Consider the following 16,917-nt stretch of genomic DNA (forward strand, 5'->3'; position numbering starts at 1 on the left):
TGTAAGTTTACGTGAAAAGGATCATTTTGGTGCTTAAATGACGATCTAAGGAAAACGTACAAGGAAAAGTATATGTATGTTTATCATTAAATATTTTTACAGTTTTAAAGTTAAAAGTTTAATTTAACAGTTATAGTATATGATTATAAAAATTTACTGTTAAAATTGATGAAAAAGTTTTATGCAGGAATTTTTAAATTTATGTTTATTCTAAAAGCAGTTTTGCAGTTATAGTATTAAATATTGTTTTACGAAATTCTTTAAAAGCTCATTTTGGCCACACACTAATAATAATCTTATTTACTTACTGAGCGTCGTCTCACCCCAATCATATTTTATTTCAGATAACTCTGAAGGACATGTCGGAAATCAGGCTTAGCAAGCATGCGGGTGGGGATTAGAAAAATAAAGATTAATTAGAAATATAGTATGATTTCAGATATTTACGTTTGTGTAATTTTCTTCTTTTGAAATAAGTGAGTGTAACATGGATGATTAGTGCTCTGGTGTAATAAAAATTGAGTTTATTTGCTTCCGCTGTAAATTAGTAGTAAAAAGTTAATATCCCAGGCCCCTCGGGGTCGGGGTGTTACATGCCGATTCTACCCCTAACGGGGTAGCAATCAAGTGTTCTAATCACACTTCAAAATATTAGTGGTGACTCATCACACATGTTTTTCCATGAAAAATCACATTTTCAAAATTACACATTCCACCATTCCATTTTCCCCCTATTCACTAGCCGAACCCACAACATGGTTGGGTTTGGGACATCGCGACATTATTTGAGTCATTTTTTTTTCTTGATTTTTCTACTATCTTAATTTTTAAGAATTTAAAATTTAAAAAATAAACTAATCTAAATTGGGTTAATGGTTCAACTTGAATTGACTTTGGTCAAATTGGGTTTATCCACTATAGGAAAAGGGCAAAGAGATGGCTAACACATGTTAGCCATCAATGATGTCATGTGGCAGTAAAGGATTTTTTTTTTGTTTTATTTATTTTTTTAAAAAAAAATTAAAGGTAACACACGACAAGGTGATGTCAGCGTGATACCACCCACCTTGTGGCACAAAATGATGAGTGTAGGATATTTGACACAGATCGCTAACATGACAGTGATATTCGGAGGAAATACACATTGGATTCGGATTTTCGAGTCCTGGTTCTCGGGTATGGAGTGTTCAGGTTTTTTGGCCAAAGTTCAAGCTTACTAGTTAAAAATCCAAATTTAACTTTTATGAAATATTTTATTCAAAATTTCATGGTTCCAACTTGGATTTTGATCCTAGAGTTTATTTCCTTCAAATTATGAAATTAATGAATCTATTTGAACTCGCCCTTGAATTATTCATAAATAATTTAAGCACAAACTTAAAATAAATCTCACAAAAAAGTTTAAGACAAAGGGTACCCTTACCTTTTAAGCCTTTAGAAATCTCTTTACTTTGTTTGCTCTGCCCTGTGATCTTTAGTTCTCAAACCTCTAAAATTTGAATTTTGTAAACTCCAAAATACTAGCCTTCCAGCTCTCAGACTCTCAACCTCTCCTCATTTTTAATAACCAATTCTTCCCTGCTTTTCTTCTCTCCTTCAACTCTCTTATTCTCCAATTCTCTCCAATTTTTTTTTTCTCCCTCGACACTCTTCTTCTCCACTATTTTTCCCCCTCCATCACCCTTTGTAGATCTCTATTTATAGGCTAGGAGAAAAAAAAAATTTGATTGATCAATTAAATTTGATATGCCCACAATAAATCACACTAATAAGGGCTGGTCAACGCCTGTCTCCCATTTTCTCCAGGTCTGACTCTCGGACGAGTGATTAGCTCCGATCTAATGAAGCGGAGGAGAGATCCACGCCAACACCCATAATAACCAGTAATAGGTGCACATACTTATGGCAGGAGAGCGATTCACGCCCCGTGCAATAAATTCGATCCAACCGGAGGTCAACTCAAGCCCCTATAAGAAGGGATTTGAAGTACAGGCAAAGGTAAGTTACACAACACTACTCTACTGTTGCATTTAGCCTCCCTAAAAGCCTTCCTCTTACTTAGGCATCGGAGAGATCCCCCGGAGTACACCCCGGGTCCTCCAAGCCTTTTTTCTCTTCTTCTTTCAGGTCAACGAGAGTCGAAGGAGCATCCCAACTACTTTTTACCCCGCAACAGTTAGCGCCGTCTGTGGGAAATTACTTTTAGGAGGTGATATTATCTTGCTCTCGACTTTCAACATTCAAGCAATGCTGACCTCACGCAATTCTACCTCTTTCCCTGATACCAAAGAACCATTCCAATCCATCCAATGGACCTCCTCCGACTCATCTGGTGTCAGTAGGGAGGAGTTCCTTGCCTTCTAGAAGGAAATGAAGGACATGCTCAACCAACTCTTACAACAGATGAGTCAAGAAGGGCACGTCCTTCCCCAATCGCAAGAGAAACCCAGTGCAGACAAGCAAGCTAACGAAATAATGGAGAAAGAAGAGAAAACTCACCTCAATAAGAAGGTAGAAGATGCAAATAGCGTGGATGTCAACCAACAAAGATCCCCCGAGCTCGAGGAAAGAATAAAGAAGATAGATTACATAGAGAAGATGATGAAGGAGGGCAGAGCCAGGCCCTATTATGGGGAAACATCCCTAAAGTCCGCAGAGTCTCCGTTCAGCAAAGAGATCATGGAAGCTCCATTGCCCAGTATATTCAAGATGCCCACCTTTGAGAGATACGAAGGTTTGTCTGACCCCATTGATCACCTGGAAAATTTCAAAATGTTAATGCAATTGCAAGGGGCTCCTGACGCCATCATGTGCCGAGCGTTTGTTACCACCCTTAAGGGTACCGCCAGAGACTGGTATCGAACTCTTCGACCAGGATTTGTTGGTTCCTTCCAAGGGATGGAGCAAATGTTCATCGGCCACTTCCTTAGTAGCCGAAGAGTTGCTAAAACAACAGGCCATCTAATGAGTATGGTGCAAGGGGACCGGGAGACTTTAAAGAACTTCATGCACCGGTTCAACACAACGACCCTAGAAATCTGCAACTTAGATATGGGGGTAGCCTTGGCCGCCCTGACAACGGCTCTCCAACCAGGAAGTTTCTTATACTCCCTAGGGAAAAAACCGCCGGTGGATATAGGGGAGTTAATGATCCGAGCAGAGAAATACATAAACCTGGAGGAGATGATGGATACGAGAGGAAATCGTTTAGAGCGGAAAAGGGGAAACAATGGCAGAGAATCTGGAGACACGTATAGATCTATAAAAAGACACCAAACTAGTGCGCTACAAACAGGTCAAAAGACGAGAGGACAGCACAACAAGTTCTCCACCTACGCACCTCTAAATGTACCACGCTCAGAGTTGCTGATGCAGTTCAAAAAGAAGGACTACGTCTCATGGCTTGAACCTATGTGAACGCCTCTACATAAGCGGAACATGTCCAAGTTCTGCGCATTCCATAGGGATCACGGCCACGACACAGAAGAATGCATTCAGCTGAAGAAAGAAATCGAAGTCCTAATAAGAAGGGGACATCTGTCAAGGTTTGTCAAGAAAGAAAATCCACAAAGGGAACCATTCGAGCAGAGGAGGCATGACGCAAAAGAGAAGGAAGAGCAAGCTATTGGGGAAATTGCGGTGATCTTCGGAGGATCCGCCAGTGGAGGAGATAGTGGGAGTGCACACAAAAGATATGCTAAACAGGTGCTGACGATGGAAAAGGGGGAAACCAGTAGAAAACGAAACAAGAAAGGTGACGCCATAACCTTTGACAGCGGAGATGAAGAGGGAGTGCAGCAACCGCATGATGACGCACTAGTGCTCTCCCTACTCGTGGCCAATTACATGGTTAGACGTATACTGATAGACAACGGGAGCTCGGCCAATATCATGTTCTGGTCGGTCTTGGTTGGGATGAAGATCGGAAAGGAACGATTGAAGCCCGTCTCGACCCCCTTGGTAGGATTTGGGGGAGACACTGTTCACCCCTTGGGAACAATCACGTTACCAGTGACAATAGGGACGACCCCGCAGCAGGTAACAACGTTGGCAGAGTTCCTGGAGGTTGACCGACCTTTGGTGTACAATGTCATCTTGGGTCGCCCTTTCCTTGACACAGTTTGGGCGGTAACATCAACTTACCACCTCAAAGTTAAATTTCCTACACCACAAGGGATAGGATATGCCAAAAGAGATCAGGCCGCTGCCCGGAGTTGCTATGTAATGGCCTTAAAAGGGAAGATGGAGGCTAAAGAAGCTCTAACGGTGGAAGACCTAGAAGTCAGAGGAGAGTATCCCCGGATTCAGTACATTACACGAAGATATCAACCACATACCACTGCGAGGCCACCAGGAGAGAAGTATACAGATCGGGAATCACTTGCCCGACACCTTGAAAGCGGAGTTGACTGAACTCTTGGACGAATTCTCTGATTTGTTCGCATGGTCGGCAGCAGACATGCCCGACATCGACCCTGCTGTGATAGAGCACAGGTTGCAGGTCAACCCCAACCACCGACCTGTGAAACAGAAAAAAAGGAGCTTCGCGATGGAGCGGATCAAAATAATTGACGAAGAGGTGACGAAACTATTGCAGGCCAACTTCATCCGAGAAGTGGACTACCCCGAGTGGCTGAGCAATGTGGTCCTGGTCAGGAAGCCCAATGGAAAATGGCGCACCTGCATAGACTTCACGGACTTGAATAAAGTGTGCCCAAAGGACAGCTTTCCTCTCCCTCGAATTGATCAGCTAGTGGATTCGACCTCAGGGCACGAGCTCCTCAGCTTCATGGATGCTTACTCAGGGTACAACCAAATCCCTATGAGTCCAGCGGATGAAGAAAAAACTTCTTTTGTCACCGAAAGGGGTCTATATTGTTACCGGGTGATGCCCTTCGGCTTAAAAAATGCGGGGGCCATATATCAGAGGTTAGTGAACAAGATTTTTAAAGAATAGCTCGAAAAAAAAATGGAAGCATACGTGGACGATATGTTGGTGAAGAGCATGGAAGCAGGGCAACATTGTAAAGATCTGAGGGAAACGTTTGAGCTCCTCCGCCGGTACCACATGAGGTTGAATCCCTCGAAGTGCGTGTTCGGCGTTTCTGCAGGTAAATTCCTGGGCTTTATGGTGACTCATAGAGGTATAGAAGCAAATCTGGATAAAATAAGAGCGCTGCTGGAGATGGAAGCTCCAAGGACTAAAAAGGAGATACAAGTTCTGACCGGGAGGATAGCCTCCCTCAGCAGGTTTATCTCCTGCTCAGGGGACAAAGGCTTACCTTTCTTTAGTGCACTACGGAAGAAGGGAGGATTCGAATGGGGGGAAGAGCAGGATGAAGCCTTCGAGCAGCTTAAGCAATACCTCGGATCCCCTCCTCTCTTGACAAAAGCAAAGAATGGGGAAGACCTCTATCTATATATAGCTTCCACGGAGAATGCCGTTAGCTCGGTTTTGGTCCGGGAAGAGGGTAGGAAGCATCAGCCTATATATTACACAAGTAAGGTGTTAAGTGGCGCCGAGAAGAACTATTGTATGGTGGAAAAAGCCGCCTTCTCCATCATTTGTGTAGTGCGGAAATTAAGACCCTATTTTCAAGCCCATAGGGTTGTCGTGTTAACAAACCGGCCCATGAGACAAATTCTATAGCGACCGGAGAGTTCGGGAAGGATGACGAGGTGGTCGATAGAATTAAGTGAATTCGACATACAGTATCAACCGAGGCCCGCAGTCAAGGCTCAGGTACTCACGGATTTTACAGCAGAAAGGCTCCCCGAGTCATCCACCAAGTCGAAGGAGTGGACATTGCACGTTGATGGGTCCTCTAATGCTGCTGGAGGGGGAGCCGGATTCATCCTTTCTGACCTAGAGGGCAATGAAACTCTCTTCGCCCTAAAACTGGAGTTCATAGCAACCAACAACGAGGCGGAGTACGAAGCCCTGTTAGCCGACCTGCGCTTGGCGGAAGCATTAGAGGTGGCACAGATCAAAGTACTGAGTGATTCCCAGCTGGTGGTAGAGCAACTTAAAGGAGAATTCGAGGCTAGGGATCAAAGAATGAAGAAATATCTCTCCAAGGCAAGAGAGTACATAGAGGCATTCATCCAGTTCGACATAGATCTCGTACCGAGAGCAGAGAATAAAAATGCGGACGCACTCGCGAAGTTAGCCTCGACAACCGGTTCGAAATGGAAAGACACTATCTATCTTGAACGCATAGGGAAACCCTCATACGAGGAGGACAGAATTAACTCAGTGGTGTCCGAATTCAGCAAGGACGATTGGAGAGCGTCCTTATTCCTATACCTCCAGGACGGATCCTTACCAGAAGATAATAAGGAGGCTCAAAAGGTGAGGAGGAAAGCTGCAAGATATATGTTGATGGGCCAGGAGCTCTACAGGCGATCCCTGACATTGCCCTACCTTCGATGTTTAAGCAAAGACGAAGGGGAATACATACTACGGGAAATCCACGAAGGAGTATGCAGAAACCACCTTGCTAGTAGGGCTTTAGCTCACAAAGTTATGCGACAGGGATTTTACTGGCTCACAATGAAGAAGGACACGGTCAAGCTCGTCAAAAAATGTGACAGATGTCAAAGGTGCGCAGTGGTACCACACGCACACTCTAGTCTACTCTCCCCTCTAACCAGTCCCTGCCCTTTTGCTCAGTGGGGGATAGATATCCTCTGACCTCTTCCACAGACGACTGGCCAGAAAAAATTCTTGTTGGTAGCAATAGATTATTTCACTAAGTGGGTAGAGGCCAAACCTCTAGCCACCATAACAGAGCGTAATATTACACGCTTCGTGTGGACCTCATTGGTTTGTCGCTATGGCATTCCCTCGGCGATAGTTACAGACCATGGGAAGCAGTTTGACAACGACCGCTTCAAAAAGTTCTGTTCGGACCTATCTATTAAGCTTCTCTTCGCGTCAGTGGTGCACCCCCAGAGCAATGGACAAGTAGAGAACATGAATTGGACGATTCTGCACGGACTAAGGACGCGACTCGAATCCATGCAAGGTAGATGGACAGAGGAACTCCCTTCCCTTATATGGGCATACCACACCACCAAGAGAGCAGCAACAGGGGAAACCCTGTTCATGCTTGTCTTCGGCGCAGAAGCAGTCATCCCAGCAGAGGTGGGCATACCTTCTTGGCGAAGGAAGTACTTTAATGAGCAGACCAACAGTGAGGAGCTCAGGTCAGAAATAGACCTACTGGAAGAGAGACAGGATCAAGCGAGTTTAAAAGTTGCAGCGTACCAGCAGAGGGTAGCAAAGTACTACAACAACCGCGTCAAAGTACGGAATTTCCATCTAGGAGACTTAGTCCTGAGGAAGAGGTGAAACAACCCGTCCGAGCAAGGGTCGCACAAGTTAAAGCCTAACTGGGAGGGCCCATACAAGGTCACAACAGAGATAAAACCCGGAACATACAAGTTGGAAGATGTAGGGGGGAAAGAAGTCAAGAACACATGGAACTCTGAAATGTTAAAGAAATATTATTCTTAAGAACCGCTTCTTGCAGCGCTGTAATAAAAGTGTCTCTTACAAAAAGTTGCACTACATCAATAAAGGATGAAAAATTCAAAATACATGTTCGGTTCCTACAAACTAGTTTGCTTTGCTCCCCTCTCCAACTTCCTCCTCCTCCCCTTCTTTATCCTCTTCCAGATCCTCCGCAGACTCGGGGCTCTCGTCGCCATAACCTTGAGAGCTTACACCATCAAGAGGAATCTCAGGATGTTTAGTCCTTACTTGATCACGGCACCTCCTGAATCCAACTCGATAAGCTTTAGAGGTGTCGATAACAAATTGGTTGGAGTCTTTGTACTTCTTTACTGCAGTTCGGGAAGCAGAAGCAGCAGCTTCTCGGGCAGGAAGTTCCTCCCTACGAAGGCGATCGACCTTTGCCTGCAGAGCCCACTCGCGGACCTCGGCCTCGTGCAGTTCGTTCTGAGCGAGAACATATTTTTCCCAGGCATCGAGTGTCTGGCGATACCTCTCCGCAACTTTCTCCTCCTGGGCTAGAGCCATCGTCGCCAGCTGTAGAAGAATACAAAGTATGGAACAGTTAGCAAGACTATGCATAAGTCAAAAAAAAAAAAAAATGTAAAGCAAGTAAAGTAGACACCTGGTACGAAGTATGGCGGATTTTCACCGAGAGAGCGTCAGGAAGGGTACATTGGGCCTGCACAAAATCCTCGGCGTGCACAGCCCGACGGAGAGCAGAGGCAGAATGGGTGGGCTCGTGAAAGATGGCTTCAACTTGAGCCTACGAGTGCGTAGGAGGAGCAGCATGGACCTCGTCAGTGAGGGCGCCGGAATCACCTACTGTAGGGGCATCCCTTTGAGAGGATTCTCCTTCGACCTCTCTTCTCTTCTTCCTACTCCTACTCACCCTTTGCTTTCTAGCTTCTCCCATGAGGGATTCATACCTGGTGAAGTCCATATCTGCAAGGATAAAAGAGAAAGGGAGTGAGAACACCCACAGTAAAGATAACACCCGAACATACACATACACATAATCAGGGGAGAGAATGACTTGAGGAAACGGGGCTAATTCCCCATTGCACAAGGACATGCTCCTGAAGCAGCTCCTCATGAGGGATAATACCCTGTTCACCGAGGGCACGAAGTTCTTTCAGGATGGCCTGCTCTTCGGGGGAAAGTCTGGGGAGGAGATGGCGCACCTGAACTACAAGGGAAAAAGGGGTGAAAGGAGAAAAGATGGGTTAGATGGATAACCTACTTGTAAGCTTGAAAAAGAGGGTGGAGAAAGATAACAACATTACCATCAAGAGGAGAAGACCAGACAAAGGAGCCCGTGTAATTCAACTCTCCCAAGGCAAAGAAGTAACGGGTCTTCCAGTTATGGATGGAAGAACTGCCTGGTGAGAAAAGTTTATAACCTGGTAGAGAGTTGAAATAATATAGCTCATTCTCTGCAGAATGAGATCGCATTTGGAAGCAACTTCTTAAAAGTGGGACGGTAGGCTGATGGCCCAAGCGGAGCAGAAGCACGGCAAAACAGGTAAGCGAAAGATAAGAGTTCGGAACAAGTTGAGATGATGCTATGCGGTAAAAACGTAGTACGTTAGAAACAAAAGGGGGAAAAGGGAGCCTAAGACCCAAATCTAGATAATCGGTATAGAGGCAGAGCTCCTCGGATTTTTGGTCAAGAGCTGACTTGGTAGCAGAGGGTAACCTAACAGTGATATTTGATGGTATGGCAAAAAAATAATAAGCATTCTGTAGGTCGAAGGAGGAGAGCTCACAATGAGCGCTCCGAACTGTAATAGGAACCCTTAAAGGCTGTGAGGAGCTCTCCATATATATATATACATAAACCTGAAGGAAGCAGTACCTACACCTAAGGATCAAACGAGCAAGCAACAGCAAAGACAAAGAAGAAAAGATGCCAAGACAGATCAAGACAGTAAAATTTCACACACAAACAGCTAGGCAATCTTAGAAGAAAAGATCAAACATACAAAACTAACGCAAGAACAATGAAGAACATGAAGAACAACAAAACAAAAATGCTATAGAGAGGGAAAGCATACCTAGCACCAAATGGGGGACTGGTGGAATGAAGAAGAGTAGAGAAGCAAGCAGTTCTCTTGGAATGAAGACGAGTGTGGAATGAAAGAGCCCCTTGGCCTTTATAAAGAGAAGAGGGCACGAATCCCTGTGGCGGGAATCTTAAGAATTTTCATTTACGAAAAGGATTGCATCTCGAGGGAGGAAAAGTACGCAGACAGTCTCTGACAAATGCACAGACGCGGCTTCCCAAGGACAAACGTCACCTCGGAAACACCAAGTCACCTCGGACACAACGTTAGACGGATGCTTTCATCCGACCCACTTTCCAAGGTATAACGCATTTAAAACCTGCTTTTATGTCTCTCTCGCAGGAAAGAAGCGTGCTACGACGCCTCGGGAAGGTGTAATAAACGCGAAGGCCAAACTGACGAGCATGACTCATGAGGCCAGAAGAACCCAACAGATGAGCACGACTCATTAGGAGGATGGCCCAAAATGACGAGCACGACTCGTGAGGCCAAAACAACCCAACAGATGAGCACGACTCATCAGGAGGATGGCCCAAACTGACGAGCACGACTCGTGAGGCTAAAACAACCCAACAGATGAGCACGACTCATCAGGAGGATGGCCCAAACTGACGAGCACGACTCGTAAGGCCAGAACAACCCAATAGATGAGCACGACTCATCAGACGGAAGGCCCAGATAACGAGCATCACTTGTAGGGCCACACAACCTAGTAAGTCGGATAGCTCAACCAATTTCCCTCCATGGGACAGGTCGGACTAATTCCAATCGAACAGTTCGGCCTAAGTCTTCAAAAAACTCGGAAGAAACAGCTTGGCGCAAACAGTTCGGCACGGTTCTTTCGTCGAAGAGCTCGGCACGAGTCTCTCTTCAAAGAGCTCGGCACGAGTCTCTCCTCGAAGAGCTCGGCACAAACAGCTCGGCACGAGTCTTTCTTCGAAGAACTCGAACAAAACAGCTTGGCACGATTCTTTCTTTGAAGAGCTCGACACGAGTCTCTCTTCGAAGAGCTCGGCACAAACAGCTTGGCATGAACAGCTAGGCATGAGTCTCTCTTCGAAGAGCTCGGCACGAGTCTTTCTTTGAAGAGCTCGGCACAAAGAGCTTGGCACGAACAGCTCGACACGATTCTTTCTTCGAAGAGCTCGGACAAAACAGCTCGGCACGAGTCTTTCTTCGAAGAGCTCTGCACGAACAGCTCGGTACGAACAGCTCGGCACGATTCTTTCGTCGAAGAGCTCGGCACAAAGAGCTCGACACAAATAGCTCGGCACGAGTCTTTCTTCGAAGAGCTCGGACAAAATAGCTCGGCACTAAGAGCTCGGCACAAACAGCTCGGCATGAGTCTTTCTTCAAAGAGCTCGGACAAAAACAGCTTGGAACAAACAGCTCGGCACAAACGGTTCGGCACGAGCTGCTCAACTATTCTCCCAAAAAAAAAAAAAAAAAAGCGGGAACACGATTAAGTGTTGAAACCTTTAAAGAGAGGGATGCAAACACAAACAATTCAAAATTCTATCCAGAAATTTGAAACTAAGGGAGGGACAACTGATATGCCCATAATAAATCACACTAATAAGGGTTGGTCAACGCCTGTCTCCCATTTTCTCTAGGTCTGACTCTCGGACGAGTGATTAGCTCCGATCTAATGAAGCGGAGGAGAGATCCACGCCAACACCCATAATAACCAGTAATAGGTGCACATACTTATGGTAGGAGAGCGATTCACGCCCCGTGCAATAAATCCGATCCAACCGGAGGTCAACTCAAGCCCCTATAAGAAGGGATTTGAAGTACAGGCAAAGGTAAGTTACACAACACTACTCTACTGTTGCATTTAGCCTCCCTAAAAGCCTTCCTCTTACTTAGGCATCGGAGAGATCCCCCGGAGTACACCCCGGGTCCTCCAAGCCTTTTTTCTCTTCTTCTTTCAGGTCAACGAGAGTCGAAGAAGCATCACAACTACTTTTTACCCCGCAACAAAATTTAAAGTTAATTTTTTTTATTAATCAGCTCAACTGATTGACTTTTTTTTTTGTGATTTATTTTGATTTGCAATCACTAAAATTTCTCTTGTGATGTGTATGCAGGTGTAAAGATGGAGGGCAATCGGATTTGTTTTTAATTTTATTTTTTTTCCTCTATTTTTCATGTATTTAATTTTTAATTTTTCATATATTTTTCTATTTTTATTATATTAATGAATATTTACGTCCAAATTTGAAATTGGATGAGAAATTATACCGTGGGTTCTTTAACCAAGACCCTAGGTGTGGGCTTGGACGTTTTCTCCGGCCTGTTAAGCCCAGTTGGTGTCAAATTTTGCATGCTCATTTAAAATGTGCTTTGGGCCCAAAATGAAACACCCATTTGTGAGCCGTCGGGCCCATTGATACTTATAAGGCCTACCGTAACCCCAAACAAGCCCTACATCAAGCGTTGGGATGGACCATAATTCCTTAGCCCATCAAAGCCTTTTGGAAGTAATAAGGTTTATTACTATAGTCCCCAACTTTCTGTCTTTTTTTCTAGAAAAAAAAAAAAAATTAAATTGCATTGATTTAGATCATATTTAATATAATTTTATTAATATAATTCCAATTTCAAGCTCTCAAATATAAAATAAAAATTTTAAAAATTATTTTCGATTAATAGGCGTAAATTGTATGTATGATATAAGCATATGTGCCTACAATGAAATTCTTAAAATTAATTTGTTAAGTTGCATATATATAGATATTGGAAATGGTGTTATTAAATATCAATTTAATTTGTAAATATTAAAAGTTTTTTTTTTTAGAATTATGAATGATGATTTTAAATTGTCAAGAGAGTTTTTGTTCAATTTATAAGAGAAATATATTTAAAACAAAATATGTTTGTTGCCATCCACCAACATTTAGAGGTGGAATAGGAAGAGATTCTAAAACCAATAAAATGAGAATGGACTATATATGATTGAAAAATATTTTATGTTACCATTTTTTACTCATTACTATTTTTGGAAAAAAAAAATCATAATTTTTGGTTGGCTGCTTACGTATTTTGAGAACATTGTCGTGTAACTAATAAATCATTGCCATATGATTATAAATATATTGGTACTGTTCATGCGTCCATCCAATGATAATTGTGCATAACTGTTCTATTCAAGTTAAGAAATACTATAGGTCCAATAATCACTTTGTTATTGTTGATTAATTAGAAGATACCAATAGGGATGACGTTGCGGTACGTAAAGTTGGCACATAATATTTTCTTTAGGCTCCATTTGAAACTCAAAAAACATTGAGGAATGGAAAAAAATGTATCAAGGAATCCACATTTTCATACTTAGTTGTCGAGGAGAATGAGAAAAAATAAAATAAAAAAAATACCAAATTCATAAACAAAATTTCGAATTTGCACATCATTAATGTTAATTTTTTCTTAACTTTTAATCATATTAATATAAAATTTTATTTTTGATAATATTTAACAGAGAAGAAAATACGAAAGAAAATGAGTTTTCTCCTTATTTTTCCTTCATTTCTTTTTCCCAAATAAAATCTTTGATTCAAATTATTTTTCAATGAATGATTGTCTATATAAGATTTCGAATCTCCCAATTACAAGATGTGGATAACATGCAAGAGGTATATTTGATGTACGTCTCAATAATGTGAGTCTCTGGCCAATATTTTAATAAGTACAAACATTAATATAACATATTTTAAGTTATAAATTGAAAATCATAAATAAAGAAATTGTCTCTTAAAAATTTAAATTCTTCCTAGATAGCAAAATTATTTTTTTAAGCCCAAGTGCATATCAGCAAATTGGGAGGGTAGCCAACTTTATTTTATTTATATAATTATTACAATAAATTGGTTTGGACCATTTGTAATAATAAAGCTGGCCCATAATGACTTAACATAGCAGATGGCCTATGGTCTCTTGCCCACGAAAAGGCAATTAAGATCTAGTACAACGGTTGTACGTACTCAGGTACAACTTTATATATATATATATATATATATATATATATATATATATATGAATGTATGTATACGTGTTAGACCACGTTGACAGTGGCTGTGTAAGTTTGACCGGCCGTCCAGTCGGCGGGAATGATATTTTTTGCGACGACGCTCTGGCCGCTGTCAGTGGTCAAGCGGAGAGAGACGGGAAAGGTGAAACCGCTGCTGGAGGCGGCGTTAGCTTTATAGACGTCACCCCAAGACTGATCCATGGATTCCCATGTTGTGGACCCCGCCTCCTGCAGCTCCAGCTTTGCTACATCTCCGGCGCCGTCCACATAAGTCGCCAGCACCGCCAGATAGTTTTTGTTGGAGCCGGCGTCCACCTGGAAATTCAGGTTCTGACCTGGATACTTGCACTGTACCCTGAAATATATATATATTCCATTAAAGAAAATTACCCATCCATATATATTAATTAATTTACTGATCAGATATACACATACCTACCGGCTGCTAATTAATTAATATGTTCATACTACTAAACAATATAATTTGGAAATGGAATATAAAGAAAAACTAATTAATGAAAATTAATTTGGAAGAATATAGGAATCGCAATATGCATGCATATAAAATTGACAACGTAGTGACCGTGGATTTATAATAGATGGTCACGTATTATATGATTACTATTATACTGTTAATTAATTAAGAAAAGAGAAATGATGGATCAGTTCCACTAAGATATATAGATAAGAGCTTCCATATATAGATAGATAGATAAGAGCTCTGACCCACCTTCTATATTGTATTTTGAGGACACCGGCATTACGCAATGTTTCAGACTGGCCGGAAACGGCGAGGTCTCCAAAAGCAGTACCACTTAAATCAAAATGAGCTGCCTCGGCACTGCATGCGCCCCCCGCCGGACACTCGTCGGTGATTACTACTGTTACCGAATTCCCCGAGCATGCTGCATTAGCAGTGCTTTCGCATTTTACCTACAACCACGTCCCTCACCCCTCGTATATTTAGTTACTTCATCAAAACATTTAGTGCCCATAATAACTTAAGTTACAAAAATTATTAATTAGTATTGATACGCAATTATAATGAGCGAAAGTAATAATAGGAGCCTTAATTAACCAAAGCAAGTTTTAGTGCAAGCCGTCATTCCGAATTTCAGATGTCAATCTAATAAGTTTTTTTTTTTTTTTTTTTAAGAAGTTACGTCAAATCTAATAAGTTTTGATTTAATTGAACAGCCAGTTGAAGGTTTACATGCAGTTTCCAAAAAGAAAAAGGAAATACGACAGAGGCATGCATGAATGCATGCAATACATAACTACTAATTAATCGTACCCCATGCATCCACGTACGTACGCACCTCATAACAAGCTCCACAGCTTTTGCCTGAATTGTATAGAGATGGGCCGCCAGCAGCTATCAGGGAATTTATCGGAGCTTTGCCCACGATATCCTTAAATCCACAAGCCCCTCCTACATACACCACACCAAAAATTTATATATATATGGCACTTAATGAAGTTAAATATTAAATGCTAAAGCTAAATAGAATTCTAAATTTGTGAACTTTATTTTGAAAATAGTTTTTCTTTTAAAATATAATTAGAATTGTCTTTGAATTGAATGTTGAATTATTTTTTTATTGTTTGATAATTTGGGAGACATAAAATGGGAGTATATTACGGAGAAATGTGAAATTTCCATATTTTTTTTAAGGGCAAGACATGCCCAAAAGAGCCTCTAAATTCTCCTTTTATTGAATCAACAATAGCAATATTTCTAGTTCAGTCAAAAATAATTCAACACTAATTAAATGGCAATAAAATTTGTATATTCAAGCATACAAAAGGGAATCAAAAAATTAAGCAAGAAAAGTGGTAATATCAGAAAAGAAAATACATAAAAATAAACCAAAATTCCCAACTCATGAGCCAAAGAGAATTTAACAGAAGTATTAAATATTAAATTTTTTTGAGGTAATAAAAATATCTGATTTCTTGAGAAAAAAGTTTTCCTCTGCGGTGAATATTATAAGGGATAAAAGATAAAAGAAAAGATCGAATACCCTCGCTTCCATCGCCATTGGCTGCCCCATACCAGGTAGCCCCGCCAGCTAGCCAAGCACCCGAATCAGAGTCGGCCGTCGAGACATTGAAGAGCTTGGGATTGAAGCAGTGGCAAGTGGTGAGCAAAAGAGAAATCAGGGCTGCAATAGCGATCATGTGGGAACGAAGAACCAGCAGGGAAGCCATTAATATCAGTGAGCTAGCAGATAAATTGTGCTATATATGTGCAGTACTGGATCTGCTGCGATGAACCAAAGGCTTGGGGGTGATGGGTTTGATGGAAACCCACCTAGTTTCTATTTATAGGGAGAGATAAGGCTGCATGGTTGCCATGCATGCAAGCAGCCCAATTCAATTCAATATTGTAAGGTACATACGTACTACGTGTACCCGTCACCCCACGAGAATTTCAGTTTCAATTTTAGCGGGGAATGAGGAAAATGCATGTGGTCTTGACGTGGGAGAAATGAACAACGTTCTGCAAAAATTAGGGGATGGTCTCGTTCTGAAAATAGTCATGGCATTACCAGCAGACCACGGAGCTTATTTTCTGTAAATATTTCGATCCAACACAGGAGTTAATTTTCATGACGATGCTGTTCGTGTTTGAATTTCAACAAAGTCTCAATTAATTTAGGACGAAGATTGATAAATCGAGGTAATTATTAATGTTTGAAAAAATAAAATAAACTAGCGTCAATTTGTCAGAACATCGTGTTTTTTGTTTGTAAATAAATAAAATATATATATATATTAATTAACAAACGTTAGAGAATTTTTAATTAATCAGCACTTTTTAGTCTCCTAGGAAAAAAAATTAACATTCACATGCATATAATTAGAGTTTTTTACAGAAATATTAAGAAAAAAAAATTAAAAAACATAAATATGAAGAAAATGAAAAAAATTTACACAAATGTAGCCAACTGACTTTTCAAAAGTGTTGGATGTCCCTCCTTGTGGGGCCCAAGAGATTGGAAAGTTTTTTCTTTAATGTTGTTTGGCTTCTCAAGAAGCCTATCTGCCATGTCTAGCTGTTGCTGGGCTTCTCCCAAGTAGCGCTGCATGCGCACAGCTCAGTAAATAGTCGGTACAATAATAGCAGAGCAAGCTGCTCAACTCAGTGCTTCCATCTCCATTCTGATTTCATACATAGAGCCACACCCAGCTCCTCAGGCCTGTGCTGATTGTCTTCTCCAGTGCAGCTACCTGCTGCTGCTTTCTTCTTCTTGCGACTCTGGCTGCGTTTTATTATCAGTATTTTTGGGAGCTTCTGATTG

The 16,917-nt window shown here is 41.7% G+C and overlaps 3 protein-coding genes across 3 annotated transcripts; 2 read left to right on the forward strand and 1 right to left on the reverse strand.

Annotated features, from left to right (window-relative positions):
* The first annotated feature begins 2,778 nt into the window (after positions 1 to 2,778).
* On the forward strand, positions 2,779 to 3,417 carry LOC131166628 (uncharacterized). Its single transcript, XM_058125210.1, has one exon. The coding sequence runs from the start codon at positions 2,779 to 2,781 to the stop codon at positions 3,415 to 3,417; it is 639 nt and encodes a 212-aa protein (XP_057981193.1).
* Positions 3,418 to 5,671: 2,254 nt separating this feature from the next.
* LOC131166629 (uncharacterized) lies at positions 5,672 to 7,395 on the forward strand. The gene is made up of 3 exons (XM_058125211.1): positions 5,672 to 6,587; positions 6,780 to 7,209; positions 7,329 to 7,395. Exons 1-3 carry the CDS (start codon positions 5,672 to 5,674, stop codon positions 7,393 to 7,395), a joined length of 1,413 nt encoding a protein of 470 aa, XP_057981194.1.
* Positions 7,396 to 13,636: 6,241 nt separating this feature from the next.
* On the reverse strand, positions 13,637 to 15,823 carry LOC131166630 (putative expansin-B2). The gene is made up of 4 exons (XM_058125212.1): positions 15,637 to 15,823; positions 14,932 to 15,044; positions 14,343 to 14,545; positions 13,637 to 13,967 (listed from the first exon to the last, which is right to left on the reverse strand). Exons 1-4 carry the CDS (start codon positions 15,821 to 15,823, stop codon positions 13,637 to 13,639), a joined length of 834 nt encoding a protein of 277 aa, XP_057981195.1.
* Positions 15,824 to 16,917: the final 1,094 nt, after the last annotated feature.

This window comes from Malania oleifera, chromosome 10 (assembly GCF_029873635.1).
Source record: "Malania oleifera isolate guangnan ecotype guangnan chromosome 10, ASM2987363v1, whole genome shotgun sequence".
Classification (NCBI taxonomy): Eukaryota; Viridiplantae; Streptophyta; class Magnoliopsida; order Santalales; family Ximeniaceae; genus Malania; species Malania oleifera.

Excerpts from the sequence above, each read along its gene's own strand:
- LOC131166628 (XM_058125210.1), top strand. The coding sequence starts at position 2,779 with ATGCAATTGCAAGGGGCTCCTGACGCCATCATGTGCCGAGCGTTTGTT.
- LOC131166629 (XM_058125211.1), top strand. The coding sequence starts at position 5,672 with ATGACGAGGTGGTCGATAGAATTAAGTGAATTCGACATACAGTATCAA. Across the intron at positions 6,588-6,779 it reads GGTCAAGCTCGTCAAAAAAT|CCACCATAACAGAGCGTAAT; the intron begins GTGACAGATGTC and ends CCAAACCTCTAG. Across the intron at positions 7,210-7,328 it reads ACCAACAGTGAGGAGCTCAG|GAGACTTAGTCCTGAGGAAG; the intron begins GTCAGAAATAGA and ends ATTTCCATCTAG.
- LOC131166630 (XM_058125212.1), bottom strand. The coding sequence starts at position 15,823 with ATGGCTTCCCTGCTGGTTCTTCGTTCCCACATGATCGCTATTGCAGCC. Across the intron at positions 15,045-15,636 it reads CAATGGCGATGGAAGCGAGG|GAGGGGCTTGTGGATTTAAG; the intron begins GTATTCGATCTT and ends TGGTGTATGTAG. Across the intron at positions 14,546-14,931 it reads GCTGTGGAGCTTGTTATGAG|GTAAAATGCGAAAGCACTGC; the intron begins GTGCGTACGTAC and ends ACGTGGTTGTAG.